At 36.6% G+C, this 20,994-nt stretch overlaps 1 protein-coding gene across 2 annotated transcripts in view; it reads left to right on the plus strand.

Moving 5' to 3' along the window:
• Window positions 1–20,994, plus strand: part of ODAD2 (outer dynein arm docking complex subunit 2) — a 106,141-nt gene that overhangs the window by 44,184 nt on the left and 40,963 nt on the right. For both annotated transcript variants that reach the window (XM_070729143.1, XM_070729144.1), the window contains exons 14-17: window positions 1,881–1,991; window positions 4,427–4,581; window positions 5,558–5,800; window positions 20,148–20,262. In XM_070729143.1, the coding sequence (XP_070585244.1) occupies window positions 1,881–1,991; window positions 4,427–4,581; window positions 5,558–5,800; window positions 20,148–20,262 (624 nt within the window). The remainder of the gene's footprint in view (window positions 1–1,880; window positions 1,992–4,426; window positions 4,582–5,557; window positions 5,801–20,147; window positions 20,263–20,994) is intronic.

The following is a 20,994-nucleotide window of genomic DNA, read 5'->3' on the forward strand; positions in this document are numbered from 1 at the left end:
TGATGAAGGTTATAGAGGAGATACTCATAGTAAAATATATCTAAGAAATAATAGAAAAGAAGATATAGGAATAGAATATATCAATGAAAGAATAGAAGAAGAGATATAGGAATAGAGGAAAGGTATAGGAAATATAGGAGAGCAATAGGACAGGGGACGGAAGGCACTCTAGTGCACTTGTACTCGCCCCTTACTGACCTCTTAGGAATCTGGATAGGTCAACCGTAGATAATCTAAAGGTAAAGTGTTGGGGGTTTGGGGATGACACTATGGAGTCCGGTAATGAGTTCCACACTTCGACAACTCGGTTACTGAAGTCATATTTTTTACAGTCAAGTTTGGAGCGGTTAATATTAAGTTTGAATCTGTTGCGTGCTCTTGTGTTGTTGCGTTTGAAGCTGAAATAGTCATTGACAGGTAGAACATTGCAGCATATGATCTTGTGGGCAATACTTAGATCGTGTTTTAGGCGACGTAGTTCTAAGCTTTCAAGACCCAGGATTGTAAGTCTAGTTTCGTAGGGTATTCTGTTTCGAGTGGAGGAGTGAAGGGCTCTTCTGGTGAAGTATCTTTGGACATTTTCAAGGGTGTTAATGCCTGAGATGCGATATGGGTTCCAAACAGATGAGCTGTATTCGAGGATGGGTCTGGCAAAAGTTTTGTAAGCTCTGGTAAGTAGTGTGAGATTGCCAGAGCAGAATCACAGTGATATAATTGTCTATAAATAACACAAAGTAGTTTAAGTGAACTCCTATAATTATATTCCATTATATTTGAATTCTTCTTTAAATTAATACAAATTATGGTATTTACCTGAAAGTAATAATTACAAATAATTACAAAAAGAAATAATTGTATGCTATGTTTGTGTGGGTGTAGAAGGTGTGGGGATGTAGTAATCTCAGGTGACAAGCTGAGCAGTCAATTCCTAGGGCAACCAACAGATCCACACTTAGTTGATTAAAAAATGTGGGCTCTGCACTTGTGGGAAAATGCTAGGAGGAAAAGAGATCATTATCCCAAAGATCTTATCTCCATATTTTCTATCTGGAGCAATAACAAAGTATTTGTATACCAATATGGGTGCAAGTGGGAGATCAGTTAATTTTGAAATTGGGTTGTCTTATTTTGTATTATATACCATAATTGTATGAATTTTGGAGGGCCCATTACTTTGAGGCTCTTTTTCCTTTGAAGAGAAGTTTCTGACCAATGTGTACAGATAGTCCTCATCTTACAGCAGTTTGTTTAGTGACCATTCAAAGTTACTACAGCACTGAGAAAAATGACTTATGATTGTTGTTCACAGTTATGACCTTTGCAGCATCCTCATGATCATGTGACCAAAATTCAGATGTTGGCAATTGGTTCTTAATTTATGACTGTTGCTGGATCCCAGAGTTATGTGATCACCTTTTCTGACCTTGTGGCAAGCAAAGTCAATGGGGAAACTGGATACCCTTAAAACCAGACTACTAATTTACCAACTGCAGTGATTCACTTAATGACTAGTGGAAGAAAGGCCCTAAAATGGACAAAATTCATTTAACAAATATCTCATTTAACAACAGCAATTGTGGGCTCAGTTTGTGGTCATAAGTCAAGGACTACCTGTATTACACATGTATATGCACAGTTATACAGTAGGAAAAGACATATAAACTCCCTGATTGTTTTTGGCAGGAATTGCCAGCCTTAACTCACAAGAAAAGGAAGCTTTGCAGTATAGAGGAATATTTGCTAGTTTTATAATCTTCTATTCATTTTCATTGGGGGAGTGGGGATGGCAAAGACAAAAAAAAGCATTTACCTTTGTCCACATTGGTAATTTATTTTCTGAAGGTCTTTTCAAACCCCTTTCTAATGGGTATTTTTTGTAGCCCAGTTACAGACTAGCAATCAAACATGAGAAAATGATTGAAAATCTTGTGAAAAATCTCAACAGTGAAAAGGAAGAGTTGCAAATGCATTGTGCCAGTGCAATCTTTAAGGTAAGCACTAAGCTCCTGGAACAAAAAAGGTTATTTGCACACTATTTCTCTTTTAAAAATAATGAGACAAACTGGATACTTATCTAAGAAAAAAGTGGTGAGATTTCTTCACCTGCTCTATCACAAAAATTGAAATAACGGAATTTACACAAAAGCCCAAATCATTGGTACTTATAACAAATTATTATTATTAATAATAATAATAATAATAATAATTATTATTATTATTATTATTATTATTATTATTTATTAGATTTGTATGAACAATATAGAAATGCTAGGTCATTTAATCTGTAACATGCCAAATTTCACTATAGATCAGTTTATTTATTTTTGTAAAGTTATTGCCAGCCTTATACCTATAAATTTCCTGTTGGACTATACTTACTATCCTTGGGATTGGGTTCTAAGCGTGCTTAATTTGTCAGGATCATCCCTGTGAAGTTGCATAGTGGCCTCTATATCTGCACGGGAAAATGCAGTCTTTAATAACTTTGTTTACCATCATCTATCAGCTCTGACACCATAAAACTTCCAAAGGAAAATTATAATAAAAGTTTTAGGTCCAAAGGAAAAGTAGCCCCTTCAACTTGGATAGTATTAACTCCAAATCCACCTCTCAAATCAACAATTTAAAGAGGATGGTGAATTCTCTATTATTCTTGCTGTGTCATTCTATAGTTATTACTATAGGATTGTTTTGTAAATAGCTTGCCATGTTTTTTCCTACTTATCTCCATTCATAGACTTTCTTGCTTATTTATTTATTTATGAAATATATATGACTACTCATCTACCTATAGGAAAATTGGGATATTGAACAAAAATAAAAACACCATAGACCCAGAGAGAGTTTTAAACCATTAAAGCAAAAAATGCAATGCTGAGACCCTAATGAAACTTACATCCATAGATCAACCATACTGGCCTCATCAATTTCCTGGTTAGAAACATAGAAGATTGACAGCAGAAAAAGATCTCATGGTCCATCTAGTCTGCCCTTATACTATTTCCTGTATTTTGTCTTAGGATGGATATATGTTTATCCCAGGCATTTTTAAATTCAGTTGCTGTGGATTTACCAACCAGGTCTGCTGGAAGTTTGTTCCAAGCATCTACTACTCTTTCAGTAAAATAATATTTTCTCACGTTACTTCTAATCTTTGCCTCAACTAACCTCAGATTGTGCCCCCTTGTTCTTGTGTTCACTTTCTTATTAAAAACACTTCTCTCCTGAACCTTATTTAACCCTTTAACATATTTAAATGTTTCGATCATGTCCCCCCCTTCTGTCCTCCAAACTATACAGATTGAGTTCATGAAGTCTTCCTGATACGTTTTATGCTTAAGACTTTCCAACATTTTTGTAGCCCGTCTTTTGACCCGTTCAATTTTGTCAATATCTTTTTGTAGGTGAGGTCTCCAGAACTGAACACAGTATTCCAAATGTGGTCTCATCAGCGCTCTATACAGCGGGATCACACAGCGGGTCCCAATATCTAGAGCAGTGAGGGTGAACCTTTTTTTGCTTGGGTGCCAAAAGGCTGTGCATATGTATGATAGCACATGTGCGCATTCCCACACCTATAATGCAATGCCCTCCTCCCTGTGCATGTATGCACAACCCCCACACCCCGACACTCTGCCTCCTGTAGCCTGGGGAGGGTGAAAAATGGCCCAACGGCCTTGCTATAAATTCAGAAACAAAATTCCAGGAGGCCCATTGGGGTGTTTTTCGCCTTCCCCAGTCTTTCAAACTTCTGGTAGGCCCATTGGACCATTTTTCACCTTCCCCAGATTTTAGGAAAGCCTCCTGAAGTATGGAGAGAGTGAAAAATGGCCCAATTGGAAGTTCATTTCCAGACTTCTGTTAAGTCTGTTGTGTCTGTTTTTCACCACCCATAGGCTCCGGAGGTTTTCATGAAGTCTGGGGATGGTGAAAATGATCTTCCCCTTTGCCCTCTGGAGTGCCAAAAACCAGTTGGCCAGCGTATACACGCATGTTCAGGCTGACATAGGGCAACGCTACGCCTGCCCTCAGAAATGCCTCCGCCTGCCACCAGTGGCACCCATGCCACAGGTTCGTCATCACGGATCTAGAGGGGAAAACCATTGCTTTTCTGAAGGCCAATAATGTTAGGCCATCCATATTTCTTGATTAAAACTGTACTTGCCAATGTTCATTTTGAGACTTTTCACTGGAGTGATGAAGAAATGGGCTGGAGTTCTATTTATTTTAATAGGATTTAAGCCTATAGCAATTCTTTGCATTTAATTTAGGAATCTAAATATTGCTTCTAGGATTTTAAATTTAGTCCATTTAAATCACAGTACTGTCTCTAAACAGAACAGGGTAGGGATTGATCTGGATTTAAAACCTGTTTTCAATGTATCTTTGTATTTATATTTTCTTTTCTTTGTTTGTTTTTACATAGTGTGCTGAAGATCAAGAGACTCGTGAACTTGTTAGGCAACATGGAGGCCTGAAACCTCTTGCTACTTTAGTTGCTAATTCTGGAAATAAAGAACTTCTGGCAGCAGTGACAGGAGCAATCTGGAAATGTGCAATCAGCAAAGAAAATGTGACAAAGTACTTGCAATATTTGTTGTCTTGAAATATATATATTGTAATTAGCACCTTTGCTTATAACTAACCACAAGAATTTACAAACGATTAGGATTTAAAAACCATTAGGATTTAATCGTTACGTGTGAATAAGAATATTTAGGTTTTGTGTGTGCGCTTTAGATGGGGCTCTGTCTTAACTGTCATACTGAAACTTAAAACATGATGAAATATTTATTAGATTAGCTGGCAACCTAATAACATATATTTAAGCCAACATTTACTTCTCTAGAATACCTGTAGTTATCATCGACTCTATTCTCTATCTTAATGTCAAAACTAGATATATTGGAGTAAAAATTAGTTTTTGTGCCATGTTGGGTAAGGATAATGGGAAACACAGTCTAATCCATTTTACAGATCACTAAATTGAGGAAGGATATCCAAGAGCTATTGGTATCTGCAAGCAATGACAGGTCTGCTTTTTATGCATTTATGTGCAGTGTTGCAATACAAATATGAAAGGGTGGAATTTGTGTCAGGCATGATGGACAGTTTGGCATCATAATATATAGGAACAGATGTGCCTGGAAGTTAGCAAATTACAATTTGTGATGTTAAAGCAAGCAGCAAACCATTGTAAAATAAGCCATATCAGAAGTAATTATGGCAGTAATGTCAAGATTTGGCTGAAATCAGTTTGTGTATATATGTATTGCCAGTTTCAAATCTGTTTACGAATCTTGAATTCCATGATTCCTAATTATAAGACACAGTCATGACTCAGAACTATAAAATTTTGGAAAATACGGAAAGTACAAAACTTCTACTAAATTTATTTATTTATAAACTTAATTCCTATTGTATTGTAATAGTTCATCTGCCATTAAACCACCCAAAATATGAGACAGAATAATAAAATCCAAATTCTTTGAATTTAATTATAGTTTGAGCAAATCTGTTGACAAATACTATTTAGTCATGAAACTTTGATTTTTAGATTCCGGGAATACAAAGCCATAGAAGCTTTGGTTGGCTTGCTAACAGATCAGCCAGAAGAAGTTCTTGTTAATGTGGTAGGTGCCCTTGGTGAATGTTGTCAGGAACAAGCCAATCGGACCATTATCCGTAGATGTGGTGGAATCCCATCTCTTGTTTCCTTACTCACTGGAACCAATCAAGCTCTTCTTGTGAATGTAACTAAAGCCGTGGGGTCTTGTGCAGTTGAACCAGAAAATATGGCGTAAGTTTTTCTCTTTATATATTTTATGCACATTACCATATTGGTCACATTTGAAATTAGTGCTATTAAAGTCACATCATAAATAAGAATTACATTTAGCAAATATTTAGTATATTTGAAATAAAGTATTTCAAATAATATTTGAAATATTTCAATAACTAAAATATTAAAATTCAACTATAAATTAACAATATTTTTGAGGCTCTTTTTTGTATTCATTGATGATTTTATGGTGGGCTGAATATGAAATTATGCTTCTTGCTTTGAATATGGTATTAGCAGAATAGACTGGTCTATTCTGGTCTATTTAAATCATGATTTTTACTTACCGGTATATGGAAGAATCAATACTGCATGTAGTTTCAGAGTCTTTTCTAAAATGACATTCTAATGAATAACTGCTTCTGATTTCAGAAACATTACTAGAACTGTAGGATTTTGTACAGGTTTTTTGGATCTTGAACTTTTATGTTAAATGTGATCTAACATGGGAGTTGATAACTTGTAGTCTTAAGATCATATAGAGACCTTGATATAATGTAGCTTTCAGTTAATTTCAGAAGCTTTTTACAAATGTGATCTCCAATGTAGTTGTGACCAGTCTATCTCCCTTTTGGAGTCTTCCATAAGGAGACAAAACATAATCAAAGTAAGTTATCTTTGACAGTGTTTTTTATATGTGTGAGAGAATTAGAATGTAAATGGTCACCTTACCATTTCTGGATCTTAGTGGCTTTTCAGGTCCACCATTTATTTGTATGTGTTGTGATGGTATTAAAAGAAATGAAGCCACAATTAACAAAAATGGAAAGATTTGGGCATGCCAATAATGATCTATTTTATATTCTGTATTATTTTATGTAGTTAATATGGGATTGTTTCAGTTATAGTGATATCAAGTCTCAATTTTAAAAATACTGAGTAGATCATACCATTTTCCAAACTCTAGATTCTTTGTATTCAATTAGAAGGATGGGATCATTCTGGTAATACAGATTTCAAAATATCATATAACTATTTAAAAATAACTATATAGCAACTTCCAAAGTATAAATAGTTGATAGGCTCATGAATGATCCTGTGCTTTTCTCCTGAGGCAGACCATGAGTCTCATTTCGAACAATTTCACTTCTTTAGAAGTGAAAGGCAGAAAGTTGGGTTTCTGAATGAGATTCCAGGATCTTCTGGGTACAAACCATATCCTTCACCAACAAATTGTCATTCCTTCTTTGATAATATCTGAATCCTAACCAGTGTTCCCTCTAATTTTTTGGGGGGGGGGGGGCGGAAAAGTATAGTGTCTGAGCGGCAGTCCCTTCGGGACTGGGCGGCACAGAAATAATAAATAAACAAACAAACAAATAAAAAACCCACCCTGTTTTGCCTCAGAGAATATCAAAATAAAATACTGTACTGTGTGTCTACAACAGTGAGCTCATAATAGGGCAACTCTATCAATATCAAAATGCCACTTAAATAGTTGAGCTAGTTTCAAACTACATTTTGATTTTCTTTCTCTCTTCCTTACTCCCATTCTTTTTCTTTCTCTTTTCCTTCCTCTCTTTTTTCTATCTGTTTCTCTCTCTTCCTCTCTTCCTCTCTCTCTCCTTCCCTCTCACTCTTTCCCTCCCGGCTTCTGGGCAGGTTTGGAAAACTCTGAGTTGATGATGATTTTTAAGTGAGCGATTGCTCACTGCTCAGCTTAGAGGGAACTATGATCCTAACTCCCCCAAACAATTATATATTTCTTTTTTCATAGTGGGTGAAGCTAACGTCCAAGAATGGAATTGCCTCACTTCAGTCAATGTCCATGAGGCCTATCTGTACAAACCAATTCAGCCTTCTCAGCAAAGACACTTAAGATTTTGCTATGCAGGTTCTCACTTGATGGGAAGGCCGAATTGGTATGTGCAGGTATGCCTCAGTGAGCTTGATTGAAGTGAGAAGGTCCCATTCTTTGAGGTTAGCTCCACTCTACAAGAAGAGGTGTATCAGGTAAGAACAATGCCCCTTTAAGGTGCTTTAGGGCAAAGTACGTTTCTCCTGTTTCTGGCCATCTAGTCTTTTAAAAATCTTTTACATAGTTGACATTTCTTGAAGTATTTAAACATTTAGTAGCTGTGCATGGAAACTAAAAAATATTAAACCACATTTTCTTTTTTTTCCCCTTCCCACATTGCACTCTTATGCGTAAACCATGTTATTGGTATTTGGCTTTTAAAATGTAAAACCTAGATCTGAGATTTAAGCATTTCCTTTTTGGATAAATGTTTCATTAAAAGCTTCATGCAATATTTTGCTTTATGTGGAAAAAGTGTTTACACGGGCATGTAGTAATATAGTTCTTTGCTTCTATACAACCAAGATCAAATGAACATAGCCCTTGTTTCCTTCCACTGTTTTATTTTGCTTCACTTGCTTTTTTTAGTGCAGTGATTTAATTTCCTTGAAAGCACCATTTGTTTTCATGCTTTGGCTGTCACCCAGTGGCAAGATAGGGCAGAAATGTAAATATGGCATAGAATGAATGAAGCAAGTTCAATGGGAGAAAGATATGCATAGCATTAATCATTATTATATTATATCTCATAAATAATGGCTAATTCACATGTAATTTCTGTATTAACTGAACTGGTGGTAGAGTCATAAACTGATAATGGAACCCAAACAACATATTGTAAAGCATTAGTAATAGCACACTGCTTGGAGGCTACTACTTTTAAATGATTAAAGATAAATAAGGCAATGGGTCCAGATGGCATCCACCCCAGAGTTCTTAAAGAACTCAGATCTGTCATTGCTACCCCTCTGACTGATTTGTTTAACCATTCCCTTTTAACAGGAGATGTTCCTGATGATTGGAGAATGGCCAGTGTTGTGCCTATGCACAGAGAAGAAGCTGGTAACTACCGGCCAGTTAGCTTGACATCAGTTATAGTTAAAATGATGGAGACTCTACTCAAAAAGAGGATAAATCAGCACCTAAAAACCAGTAACTTATTGGACCAAAACCAGCATGGCTTTACTAAAGGCAAATCATGTCAGACTAATCTCATTGATTTCTTCCACTATGTCACAAAGGTGTTGGATGAAGGTGGTGCCATGGATATTGCCTATCTGGACTTTAGCAAAGCCTTTGATACGGTTCCACACAAAGAGCTGATAGATAAATTAGTGAAGATTGGATTTAATCCCTGGATAGTTCAGTGGATTTGCAGCTGGTTGAAGCGTAGACATCAGAGGGTTGTTGTTAATGGCGAGTATTCTGAGCAGAGACTGGTTACAAGCAGTGTGCCACAAGGGTCTATTCTGGGTCCTATTCTTTTTAATATGTTTGTGAGTGAAATAGGGAAAAGTTTGGTAGGGAAAGTTTGCCTATTTGCCGATAACTCTAAGGTGTGCTATAGGGTTGATATCCCTGGAGGCTTCTATAATATGGCAAATTTAGCTTTACTAGATAAGTGGTCAAAGCAATGGAAACCAGTTTAATGTTTCCAAATGTAAAATAATACACTTGGGGAAAAGGAATCGTCAATCTGAGTATTGTATTGGCAGTTCAGTGTTAGCAAAAACTTCAGAAGAGAAGGATTTAGGGGTAGTGATTTCTGACAGTCTCAAAATGGGTGAACAGTGTGGTCGGGCGGTAGGGAAAGCAAGTAGAATGCTTGGCTGCATAGATAGAGCAGAAAAGGGGGGATTGTGATCCCACTGTTTAGAGCACTGGTGAGATTTGGAATACCGTGTTCAGTTCTGGAGACCTCACCTACAAAAAGATATTGATAAAATTGAATGGGTCCAAAGATGGGCTACAAAAATGGTATTGCACCCACCACCGGTCAGCTGAACTGCTACTGCTACTGGGGAAAATTGGAGCCTTCACTGCCAAACGGTAAATTGGAGGTTGAATTGGCAATGGGGATTGCTGTCACCGCTGCCTTTGCCACTACTACCTATCACCGCTGCTGCTGATTGCTTCGATAGCCACCGTCTACTCTGCTGCTGATCACCGCTGCCGATCGCTGCCAAATCTTGTCTGAACATCTGGCTGACTGTGTGGTGAACCAATAATAATTCACGTAACATGATACGTAATAAACAATTAATGACAGAATTCAAACATTGCTCTAATCCAAATGAAGAAATGCACATTATTTCTTAGTACTGTACAATATATAAATCAAGCCAGATCTTGTGACATTTCTTTCTGGATTTATTAATTTTCCAGTGTTAATTTAAGCAGGATTTTAATCATGGCATTATAATAAACATTTAGAAAGAACATTTCACAAAATACAGGTAGTCCTCAACATAACCACAATGGAGCCCAATTTTCTGTTGTTAAGTAGTAAATGTATTTTGCCCCAATTTTATGACTTTTTCTTACTAAGTGAATCACTGCAGTTGATAAATTAGTAATCTGGTTGTTAAGTGAATCTGGCTTTGTCAGAAGATTGCAAATGATGATCACATAAACCTGGGACACATCAAAAGTCATAAATATGAACCAGTTGCCAAGAATCTGAATTTTGATCACACGATCATGGGGAGACTGCAAAGGTCGTAACTCTGATAAGTCACATTTTTCATTGTCATTGTGAGTTTGAATGGTCACTAAATGAATGGCTGTAAAGTAAGGACTACCTGTATCTCCAAAACTTGTTGCTCTAAATGCTAAGTTCTGGATCTGGAACTATTTGTTGTACATGCATACATTACGTGCTCAAAAAATGCAGAGAGAGTTGCAAAAAACCACAATGAGTCATTGGTAGGATCAGCTTAATGCTTTGGGTTTAAAAGATGTAGGGTGACATTTTCCTCCAATAGTTTGCATAATTCTACTACAGGTAATTGGAATATTTCAGCAGAGTAACAACTTTATCTGAATTCCAGTATGCATAATACAGGCTTGAATCTGATGACAATATCTTTTGTTACACAGGCGCACAGGCAACAGAGCATGTTGTTACTAATTCAACGGAACGCTCTTTTGATTTATAAAAGTATTATGTAACTCACCCAACTTTCCCTACAGTAGTTTTTTACAGCCTTCTCTAACCTGGCATCCTTAAGACCTCTCCTAGCATTCTTAGCCAAGTTGACTGAAAAATCTCGGAGATTTTGTACAAAATGTTTTTTGAGTACCAGATCACCATAGTCTAGAACAGTGATGGCGAACCTTTTTTCCCTGAGGTGCCAAAAGAGCATGCATGTGAGGTATTGTGCATGCACAAGTGCTCACACCCACAATTCAATGCCTGGGGAGTGCGAAGACAGCTTCCCCCAACCCCCAGAGTTCCTCTTTGGGCCGGAAATGGCCCGTTTCTCAACTTCTGGTGGGCCCAGTAGGCTCATATTTTACTCTCTCCAGGCTTCAAAGGCTTCCCTGGAGCCAGGGGAGGGTAAAAATACTGTCTCCCACCCCCCTGGAGACTCTCTGGAAGTCAAAGACACCCTCCCAGAACCTCTGTGTGAGCCAAAAATCAGCTGGCTGGCATACACATGCACTTTGGAGCTGAGCTTGGGCAATGGCTTGCGTGTTAGCAGATATGGTTCCGCATGCCATCTATGGCACCCGTGCCATAGGTTCACCATCACTGGTTAGAAGCTGGTCTAGACTATATAAAACATGTTTTTAGAATAGTTTCCCCAGTGTATTTGTTTGAGGGCGTTTCTGTTTGTTTATCTATCCTGCACAATTAGATTGTAAATTTTTAAAAATATTTTCTGTTATATTTTATTTAACTTCAAACCACTCTATCAGTAAGTCTTATGCACTAAAATTTAAGATTTTCTAAACCAACCAGATGTAGCTTGACTCAGATTTACAATACTATTTATCAAAGCAGTTTGTAACTTTTTGTTTAAGTTTACAAGAGTTGAACTGCGGTTTTCAAAAAAAGATGAGATTGTGCTTTGTAAGACTTGAAACTTGTAATCTTACCAGGGAGTGCAATATATATATTCACTATAACACTGTTTACATTTGTGTATGTGGTCTCAATTGGCAGGAGATGCAGTCAGACTTCTTGAGAGTCCTGGCATACACTGGTGTAACAAAAAGGATGATAGCTATAAGAAACAGATGTTGAATGTGTGCATGTGTCTTTGAGAAAGTCTGAGTCTTGTTTACCCTGGAAATATTCAATATCAAATTATTAAAGCACAAAACTAGTTTGCTATAGATTCACTTAGAACTGTTAGTTTGGCAGTAAAACAAATATAACCCTGTAATCCATTTTTTTTAAATGAGCTCAGGTATTAGTTTAAAAAAGCAATTGCATAACCAAAAATAATCAGGGTGTAGCAGACATATTCCAGTATCAATTGCAAAAGTAATCAATGTGACCAAGATTGTATTACACCCAGTATTTTAGGAAATCATTAGTGTTTTGTAGAATGACTGGCCTCCAGATCTATTGTTCAGAAAGTTTGTTTTCTCTTCTTGTTTAATGGTTTTTCTTGTGTGCAAAAGTAAGGGTGGGAATACACAGGAGTTACAGTTCTGAAGTTATAGCGGATCTCTCTTGAAGAATGATTATTATACTGTTGATGGGTCTTGTGGAGCTGGAAACAACTTCAACCAACGGGGATGAAATAAAAATAATGGAAAGTAATCAAAACTAGTCTTAATAGGAGTAGCACAAATTCTGGAGAATAATGTTTTAGGACAGTGATAGCAAACCATTTTTGGTTCGCCTGCCAAAAGGGTGTGTGTGGGTGTGCCAGCATGCGTGCACATGCCCACCTCACTTCCCTCTCCCCCCACACATGCGCAATCCCCCCACTGCCCCACACGCATGCGCACAGTTCTTTCTGAACCCTTTTAGGCAGTGGTGGGTTCATACTGGTGTTGTCCGGAGAGTCTTACCGGAATGCACTGACTTTTGGCAATTTTTTCCTGGCGTTTCCATGTCAGAAGAAACCCTCCTACCTCCTCCTCATCTTAATGCTGACCTTTAAACTTTATCTGAAGCACAGCTGAGGGATTCTTCCACACAGAGACACCAGAAAAAAATCACCAAAAATCATCAGGTTCATACAGTACGGCTCTACCCCTTCCCCCCCACTGCTGTTAAATTTTTAAAATGCTCAAATGGGCAAACTGGAAGTGCATTTTTCTGAACTTCCGGTTTGTCCATTGGGGATTTTTTTTTGCCTCTTGAGGAGGAAACGGCCTTTCCAAAGGCCAAAACTCAGCTGGCCATCCATGCATGCGTGCTGGAGCTGAAACATACAAAAGTCTTGCATGCTTTTCCATATGACTTCACGTGCCACCTGTGACATATCTGTCAAAAGTTCACCATTATGGTTCTAGGAACTCAAACATGTACATACGATTAAGGCATGGGGGAGTTGAAATAGCTCTCCCCCTAGGCCATTACAAGTTATGCATGGTATGTTGAAATAGCCCTCCCCCCCTAGGCCATTACAAGTTATGCATGGTATGTTTGTGTGTATGTTTGGTTTTATAATAGGGGTTTTAGTTGTTTTTTATTATTGGATTGTACATGTTGTTTTTATTATTGTTGTTAGCCGCCGCGAGTCTACGGAGAGGGGCGGCATACAAATCCAATAAATTATTATTATTATTATTATTATTATTATTATTATTATTATTATTATTAATAGCTTAATCTTTAGGAAAGGCAAACAGTTACTATTTGTCATAGCTACTGTATGCATTCAGGTTATACAATCAGTTCAAATTAAAGCAGCAAAAAGATAGATCCTTTACAGTCAAACTAATAATAATTCTCCTTTAATGACCATTCATTCATGATGGTTCAAAATTACAGTGGAGATGAACAAAAGGGCTTATGATCCTTGCCTAAAGGGTCACAAGCCATGATAATTTGCTAACTTTTAGGGGGCATTCTTGATTCTATTCATTATTACAATCTCTTCTAAAAGTGTGTCCTTTCCCTTTCCTTCTTTCCTTCCGTTTCCTCATTACTAGAAAACGTTCTTTAAAATTTTTGTTTATGATCATAAATAAGTGAAAACAAATTTTTCGATTCCTTAAAAATACAGTATTCACAGAAGTGAATACACTCCTTCACATTTTGTAAATATTTAAGTATATCTTTTCATGTGACAACACTGAAGAAATGACACTTGGCTACAATGTAAATTGGTAAGTATACAGCTTATATAACAGTGTAAATGCGCTGTCCCCTTAAAACAACACAACACACAGCCATTAATGTCTAAACTGCTGGCAACAAAAGTGAGTACACCCCTTAATGTCCAAATGGGGCCCAAGTAGCCATTTTCCCTCCTTGGTCTCATGTCACAAGTTACATGAGACCAAGGTACAAAGTCTCTGGTGTGAAGGGGGAGCAGGTGTGTTAAATTTGGTGTTATTGCTCTCACTTTCTCATATTGGTCACTGGACGTTCAACATAGCACCCATGGCAATGAACTTACCGAGGATCTGAAAAAAACAAATTGTTGCTCTACATAAAGATGGCCTAGGACCAGTAATGGGAAGCCAAATTTTTTACTGCCACCCTGTGGGTGTGGTTTATTTTGTGGGTGTGGCTTAATGGTCATGTGACTGGGTAGGAGTGGCTTGCCAGCCATGTGACCAGGTGGGAGTGGCTTGAATGATCATCATCGTTCAAGTGAACTGTTAAGTCCTCAACTTACAACCTTACCAGTGTCACTCACTGGGGTGACAATTTGCTTCGCGTTTCCCATGCTCTCCTTCCTGGGTTGGCCCCCCACCTCAGACTGGGTAGCTAGGCGAATGGGTGCTGCCAGAAGCCTAAATGCTGCCAACGCCGCTTCCCCAGCCCCCCCTGCTTGTACCTCAGGCGGGAGGTGGCCGCGTGATGGTGGAGGGGAGCCAGGCAGGAGAGAGGGAAGTTCATCCAAGGCCAGGAAGGAGAAAAGCAGCAGCAGGGGGAAAAAGGGGAGCCGAGCTGAGACCAGTAATCCAGGAAGTGACAACCACCAATCAGTTGGAGCTGTGCACACATCTTCCTTTCCGCCAGTGGAACTGTGTTCCACCCCGTCCTGCCTGCTGCCCACCCCTGCCTAGGACCCTGAAACTGAGCTGCAGTATGGTGGCCAAGACCATGCAGCGGTTTAACAGGACAAGTTCCACTCAAAACAGGCCTTGCCATGGTTGACCAAAGAAGTTGAGTGCCCATGCTCAGTGTCATATACAGAGGTTGGTTTTGTAAATAGTCCTATGAGTACTGCCAGCATTGATGCAGAGGTTCAAGGGGTGGTAGGGTCAGCCAGTCAGTGCTCAGATGATATGCCGCATATTGCATCAAATTGGTCTTCAGGCTGTCGTCCCAGAAGGAAGCCTCTTCTAAAGATGATGCACAATAAAGCCTGAAAACTATTTGCTGCAGATAAGCAGACTAAGGGCATGGATTTCTGGAACCATGTCCTGTAGTCCGATGAGACCAAGATAAACTTATTTGGTTCAGATAGTGTCAAGCATGTGTGGCAGTGAGGAGTGCAAAGATAAGTGTGTCTTGCCTATAGTTAAGCATGGTGGTGGGAGTGTCATGATCTGGGACTGCATGAGTGCTGCCAGCACTGGGGAGCTACAGTTCATTGAGGTAACCATAAATGCCAACATGTACTGTGGCAGAGCATGATCCCCTCCGTTCAGAGACTGGGCGGACAAGCAGTATTCCAACATGATAATAGAATAGAATAGAATTTTTATTGGCCAAGTGTGATTGGACACACAAGGAATTTGTCTTGGTGCATATGCTCTCAGTGTACATAAAATAAAATATACATTTGTCAAGAATCATGTGGTACAACACTTAATGATTGTCATAGGGGTCAAATAAGCAATGAAGAAGCAATATTAATAAAAATCCTAGGATGTAAGCAACAAGTTACAGTCATACAGTCAACACGGGAGGAAATGGGTGAAAGGATTGATGAGAAAAACTAGTAGAATAGAAGTGCAGATTTAGTAGAAAGTCTGACAGTGTTCATTATTTGTTTAGTAGAGTGACCCCAAACACTAAGAAACTAAGGGTAAAGGTGATGGACTGGCTAAGCATGTCTCCAGACCTAGACCCTATTGAGCATTTGTAAAGCATCCTGAAAGAGAAGGTGGATGCTAGGTCTCTAACATCCAGCAGCTCCATAACATTGTCATGGAGGAGTGGAAGAGGACTCCAGTGGCAACTTGTGAAGCTCTGGTGAACATAAAGTAAATATAGATAAAAAAGGGCAATAGGACCGGGAGGGTAGGCACATGGTGCACTTATGCACGCCCCTTACAGAACTCTTAGGAATGGGGTGAGGTCAACAGTAGACAGCCTAAGGTTAAAGGTTTTGAGGTTTTGGGAAGAAACCACAGCTGTCATGTTTGAAGTTTGTAAAAAGTGTACATGTTTGTAAAAAGGTATACTTGGCTGTAAAAAGTATTCTACTACACTGGTATTTTATTAAATAATATATTACCACACCATTTCCCCCTAATTTTCCTCCTCTAGAATCTAGGTGCATCTTATACTCCAGTCTTATACTCCAAAAAATATGGTACTTAAATATTTGCAAAATGTGAGGGGGTGTACCCACTTCTGTGACATACTGTAGCTTCCTTTTTGCAATCTAAGAATATTTTTGTCCATTTCTTTTTTTCTTTTCCCCCCCCTTCATGATTAAAATTCTATAGCTGGAGCAACAGGGAGACATACAAATTGTACTAAAATATGTTTTGATTTTGCTATGGCCTTCAGCATAGGGCAAAAGCTTGCGTGTCAGTTGAGGCTTACCTAGGAGACAGTTCATTCTAAAACAATCAAGCAAATTTGTCATTTTGTCTTAGAGGAACCTCTGTGCTTGATAAGCCAACAATTTTTCCTTCTAGTCAAGCAACAATGAGCCAAGAATTTTAGCAAAGACAAGGTCAGTTAGCAGTTCAAGAGTCAGCTGAGGTAGCAAAAACTGTTCCATACTCCAGAGTGCAAAGAGTGAACTGAGTCTACTGCATCCAAATAATCAGACTAGAAAATGAGTCAATGTTTCTGGCAACTGGTCATAAGAGTGTCAAGGTGAAGATTATATCTTATTACATCTCTGGAATCAATTCCCCCAGAGATTCACACTGCCCCCACCCTCCTTGCCTTTTGTAAGAATCTGAAAACGCATTTATGCCGTCATGCTTGGGCCACTGGACACCAGCCTCTGCCCAGTGAATGTGTAGGATGTGGTAGCATGCATGTGAATGCTTGATTTTTAAATGTTTTGCTTTTTAAGACAAATTTTAAAATTAATTATTACTATTAATTGTACTAGAAATGTTTTATATATTGTATTTTTTATTGAAATGTTGTAAGCCTCCCCGAGTCCACAGAGAGGGGCGGCATATGAGTCCAGTAAATAAATAAATTTGAAGCATTGGTTTATCAAGGACAATTCAGGGCCTGAGCCTCCATTCTAAACCATTTAAACTATTGATCTCAATAGCAAGGCCAGCAAATACCTTTTCTTGTAAAGGAGTCTTTCTGTGCCTTTCAGCTTACTATTGCCTTTGTGAACTGAAACTCTCAAGAATTAGATCTCCAAGATACTCATGTCTAAGTAAATGGATAGAGAATAAATGATACCTTAAGTAGAGCGTTATGATTAAAATAACAAGGGATGAGTAGGAAGCAGAAAACTAGGTTCATCAGTAGCGATTCTGGATATCTTACTTGGCCTGACTGCATTACATTTTTATTTAGTGTATGGTATATCATGCATGGACTACCAATATAAACATTTTACCCAGAATGGTAAAACATAGTAAAATATAAATGCCAGAAAGATCTGTGTTCAAATAACAATATCTAGGCTGTCTAACCATTGAAGTGCAGCATTGTTTACATGGGGTGTGGGGTGGGAGGAATCAGTTATTGGTCCAATGTGTGCCCTTAGCATACATTAGGTTACAATGTGATCCAGAGTCACACTGAGGGGAGGATATTATGCCCCTTTTATATCTAGCCCCAGCAGATGCCGTGTGAGATGCAAATCCTATTGATAATTGCTGGACTAGTAGTTCAAAGCTGATTGCAAATGAACTTGTACAGATAATGAAAGTGAAAAAATGAAACTAGAAAACAGTGGAGATAAGGAAGACAAAATAATATAATGCTATAGCAATAGCAACCAAATATTTCAAATCTGCAATGGGATAAATTAAATCAAATAAAAAAGAGTTAATCTTTACTTTGTTAAATAGTAGTATGGTACAGTTGATATAATTCAAATCTTAGACTAGAAGGCATATATTGTAAATCTGGAAACCACTATCATGTAGGGCCTTGTGAAAGATCTTGATGAGATTATTGTTAGGTTTGGCTGCCTCATTCTAAACTGCTAAAACTAATACAGTATCTGAGTTTATAAATAGGATGGTTTAAGAAATAATTAAACAGACATTGAAACAAAATGCTATTGAATGTGTGTGTGTGTGTGTGTGTGTGTATTGATTGTAGCATATTATATATATATATATATATATATATATATATATATATATATATATATATATATATATATATATATATATGTTTTCGTAGATTTTCACGGGTATATGTATGTAGATTGTTCTGAGTTCGGGTTTTGCCCTGTGTAATATTTTGAGTGTCTATGCGACGTTTCGGTGAAATCACATTCACCATCATCAGGCTGAAGTTTTAAGCTTCGTGTTGCTGTAAATATATATATATATCTATACATGTTTGTAAAATATTATCAAACTACCCGAAATATTGGACTAGGATTTAAAATTCATTATATAGATTTTATTGTTCTCATTTCTCTTCTATCCTTTTTTAAAAAGCTTTTCATTCTATTTGTAAAATATTATCAAACTACCCAAAATATTGGCCTAGTATTTAGAATTCATTATATAGATTTTATTGTTCTCAGTTATCCTCTATCATTTTTTAAAAAAGCTTTTCACTTTATTTGTATCCAGCTTTTAAAATTGTTTTTAGTCTAAAATTTTATTTTCTATTTTCCGGACAATTTTTTTTTTTTTTGCATTATCTATGCTGGCAATATAAATTTGTCTGCATTATGTAATGTTTGAAATTGACATTAGCTCTCTCCAACAAATTAATATTAGCCTTTTCCAAATTACCTGGATGTTGGAGGCAGAGTTATATAACCAAGTTACACTGATTTCAGTAAAGCTGCAGTTATATTAGACAAAATTGTGTTTCCTAAAGCATTTTAGCTGGGTTATAATAATTGTATGATTATGTACTAGGATGATTTTGTGCTTTTCGTTCCTTTCAAATTCATTTTATATAATGAACAAAAATTAGATGTTCTTGTTTGATTTCTACATAGGTAAAACATCTATTTTATTTTCAAAATAAAGTATTCACAATTAGAGACCTGAATAAACTTTAGAATTAACATGAAGTTATAAATCAAAGTAGGTTGGAGTCTCTTTATCTTCACCTCATCTGCTTTGAATTTTGCATATCTTCCTGAACAAAACTAAGTTTGTAAAGGATATTAAGTTTTGTTTGGTCTTCCTCTCCATTTTAAAGTACTCTGTGGATTTTAATATGAAGTTATGATCCCCTAGACTGATTGATATATAAACATAAGACAGATGGTTTAAAGATGGCTCTGATAATAATTCATTTTTCAGCTAGACATGAAGATACTTTGATTACAGTATGTTTAAGCAATTATAACAGAGTATTCAGTGTTAGTCTTGTCTTAGGGAGAGCATGAGAGACAAGTTGTACATTATTCATACCCAACAAAGAGTGCACTGTGGTAGTGTGACCCATTTTCATTCTGAATGTTAGGTGAGCACATAGATATTTAAAATATGTCATAGAGCAAGTTAAATAAATTAAGCATAGACTCAATATAAAGTACATAACTTTTTGGCATAAATATTTGTTTTGGAAAGTATTTATTGCTATATGAAAGAAACCAGTATGTTTGAATTTTGGTTTGACTTTGCATAAAGCTTGTTAAAAAGTCACATGGCCTGTTTGCAAAATTTATTAGAGTCCTTCTATATAGTATCATTTTATTTTCATTTTCATGAGGAATTATTTTTAAGGCAAAATATTAGGAAATTGTATATCTTATTCAACAGATACAAAGATATTTGAATATCTACAATTACATTTCTAAATGATGTATATACACCTATCAAATTATTAAAAATAGTTCATTTCTATTTAAAAATTACGACAATAAACCAATTCATAAAGAATAGCCATAGACTTATTGATAGAATTTAATAAATTGAACTTGGATAAATAAGCTATTATTCAATTAATCAAACACATGTTTTATATCTTCTAATTTTCAGTTAAATATCTTCCATATTTCTCTTTGATAGGATAATTGATCGGTTGGATGGCGTTCGCTTATTATGGTCATTGTTGAAAAATCCTCACCCAGGCGTTCAGGCCAGCGCAGCCTGGGCTATCTGTCCTTGTATTGAAAATGCAAAGGTAAATAAATACATTGAAATTATAATCTAAATAATCACCAAATGTTGTGAACTAAATAATAAACAACCAATGCATTTGACAATGTATTGGTGATATTCTGATTAGTAAGCTACGTGTTGGCTGAATAGTATGACAATTAAATGTGTTCATAGCAAGGATGAACTGAGCCTTATCAAACTGGAAATAGTTATTAAAATATTTTAATATTTTAATAATAGTAGGGTATCACGTCTTAGTGCTGAACTAGCACCTATTGCCAATATTTTCAGTTCATCATCTTAATGGATCCTTATCAAACATGTAGATGGTAAAGGGAAAAGAGTTAACAATGGAAAAGAAACATGATTGGCTAGAGGAAAGGACAAAAATAGAATAAATAAATTATAAATTTTCAAAAGACAGATACTTTTTAAAAAAAGACAGATACTTTTTTTAAAAAGACAAAAGCAACGCAAAGCAATATGTTAACAAAATAATAACAAGTTATGAGGAAAAATTATCCGATTGAACATTCTAAAAGAGTGGGGAAATTATTTTTCCCAAATGTTTTGTTTATATGTTTTGTTTTGTTTTCTGTTATGTTTATTTGTCAATTTGTTTGTTTGTTTTTATTTACTTGTACTTATTTGGTTTGCTATTGTAACGCCTTTGTATGTATATATATATATTTTTAAGGAAAATAACCAAACAAAAAAATTCAGAATAATATAAAATTAAAGAAAGGGCTTAAAA

Source organism: Erythrolamprus reginae, chromosome Z (assembly GCF_031021105.1).
Source record: "Erythrolamprus reginae isolate rEryReg1 chromosome Z, rEryReg1.hap1, whole genome shotgun sequence".
In the NCBI taxonomy this organism is placed as follows: domain Eukaryota; kingdom Metazoa; phylum Chordata; class Lepidosauria; order Squamata; family Dipsadidae; genus Erythrolamprus; species Erythrolamprus reginae.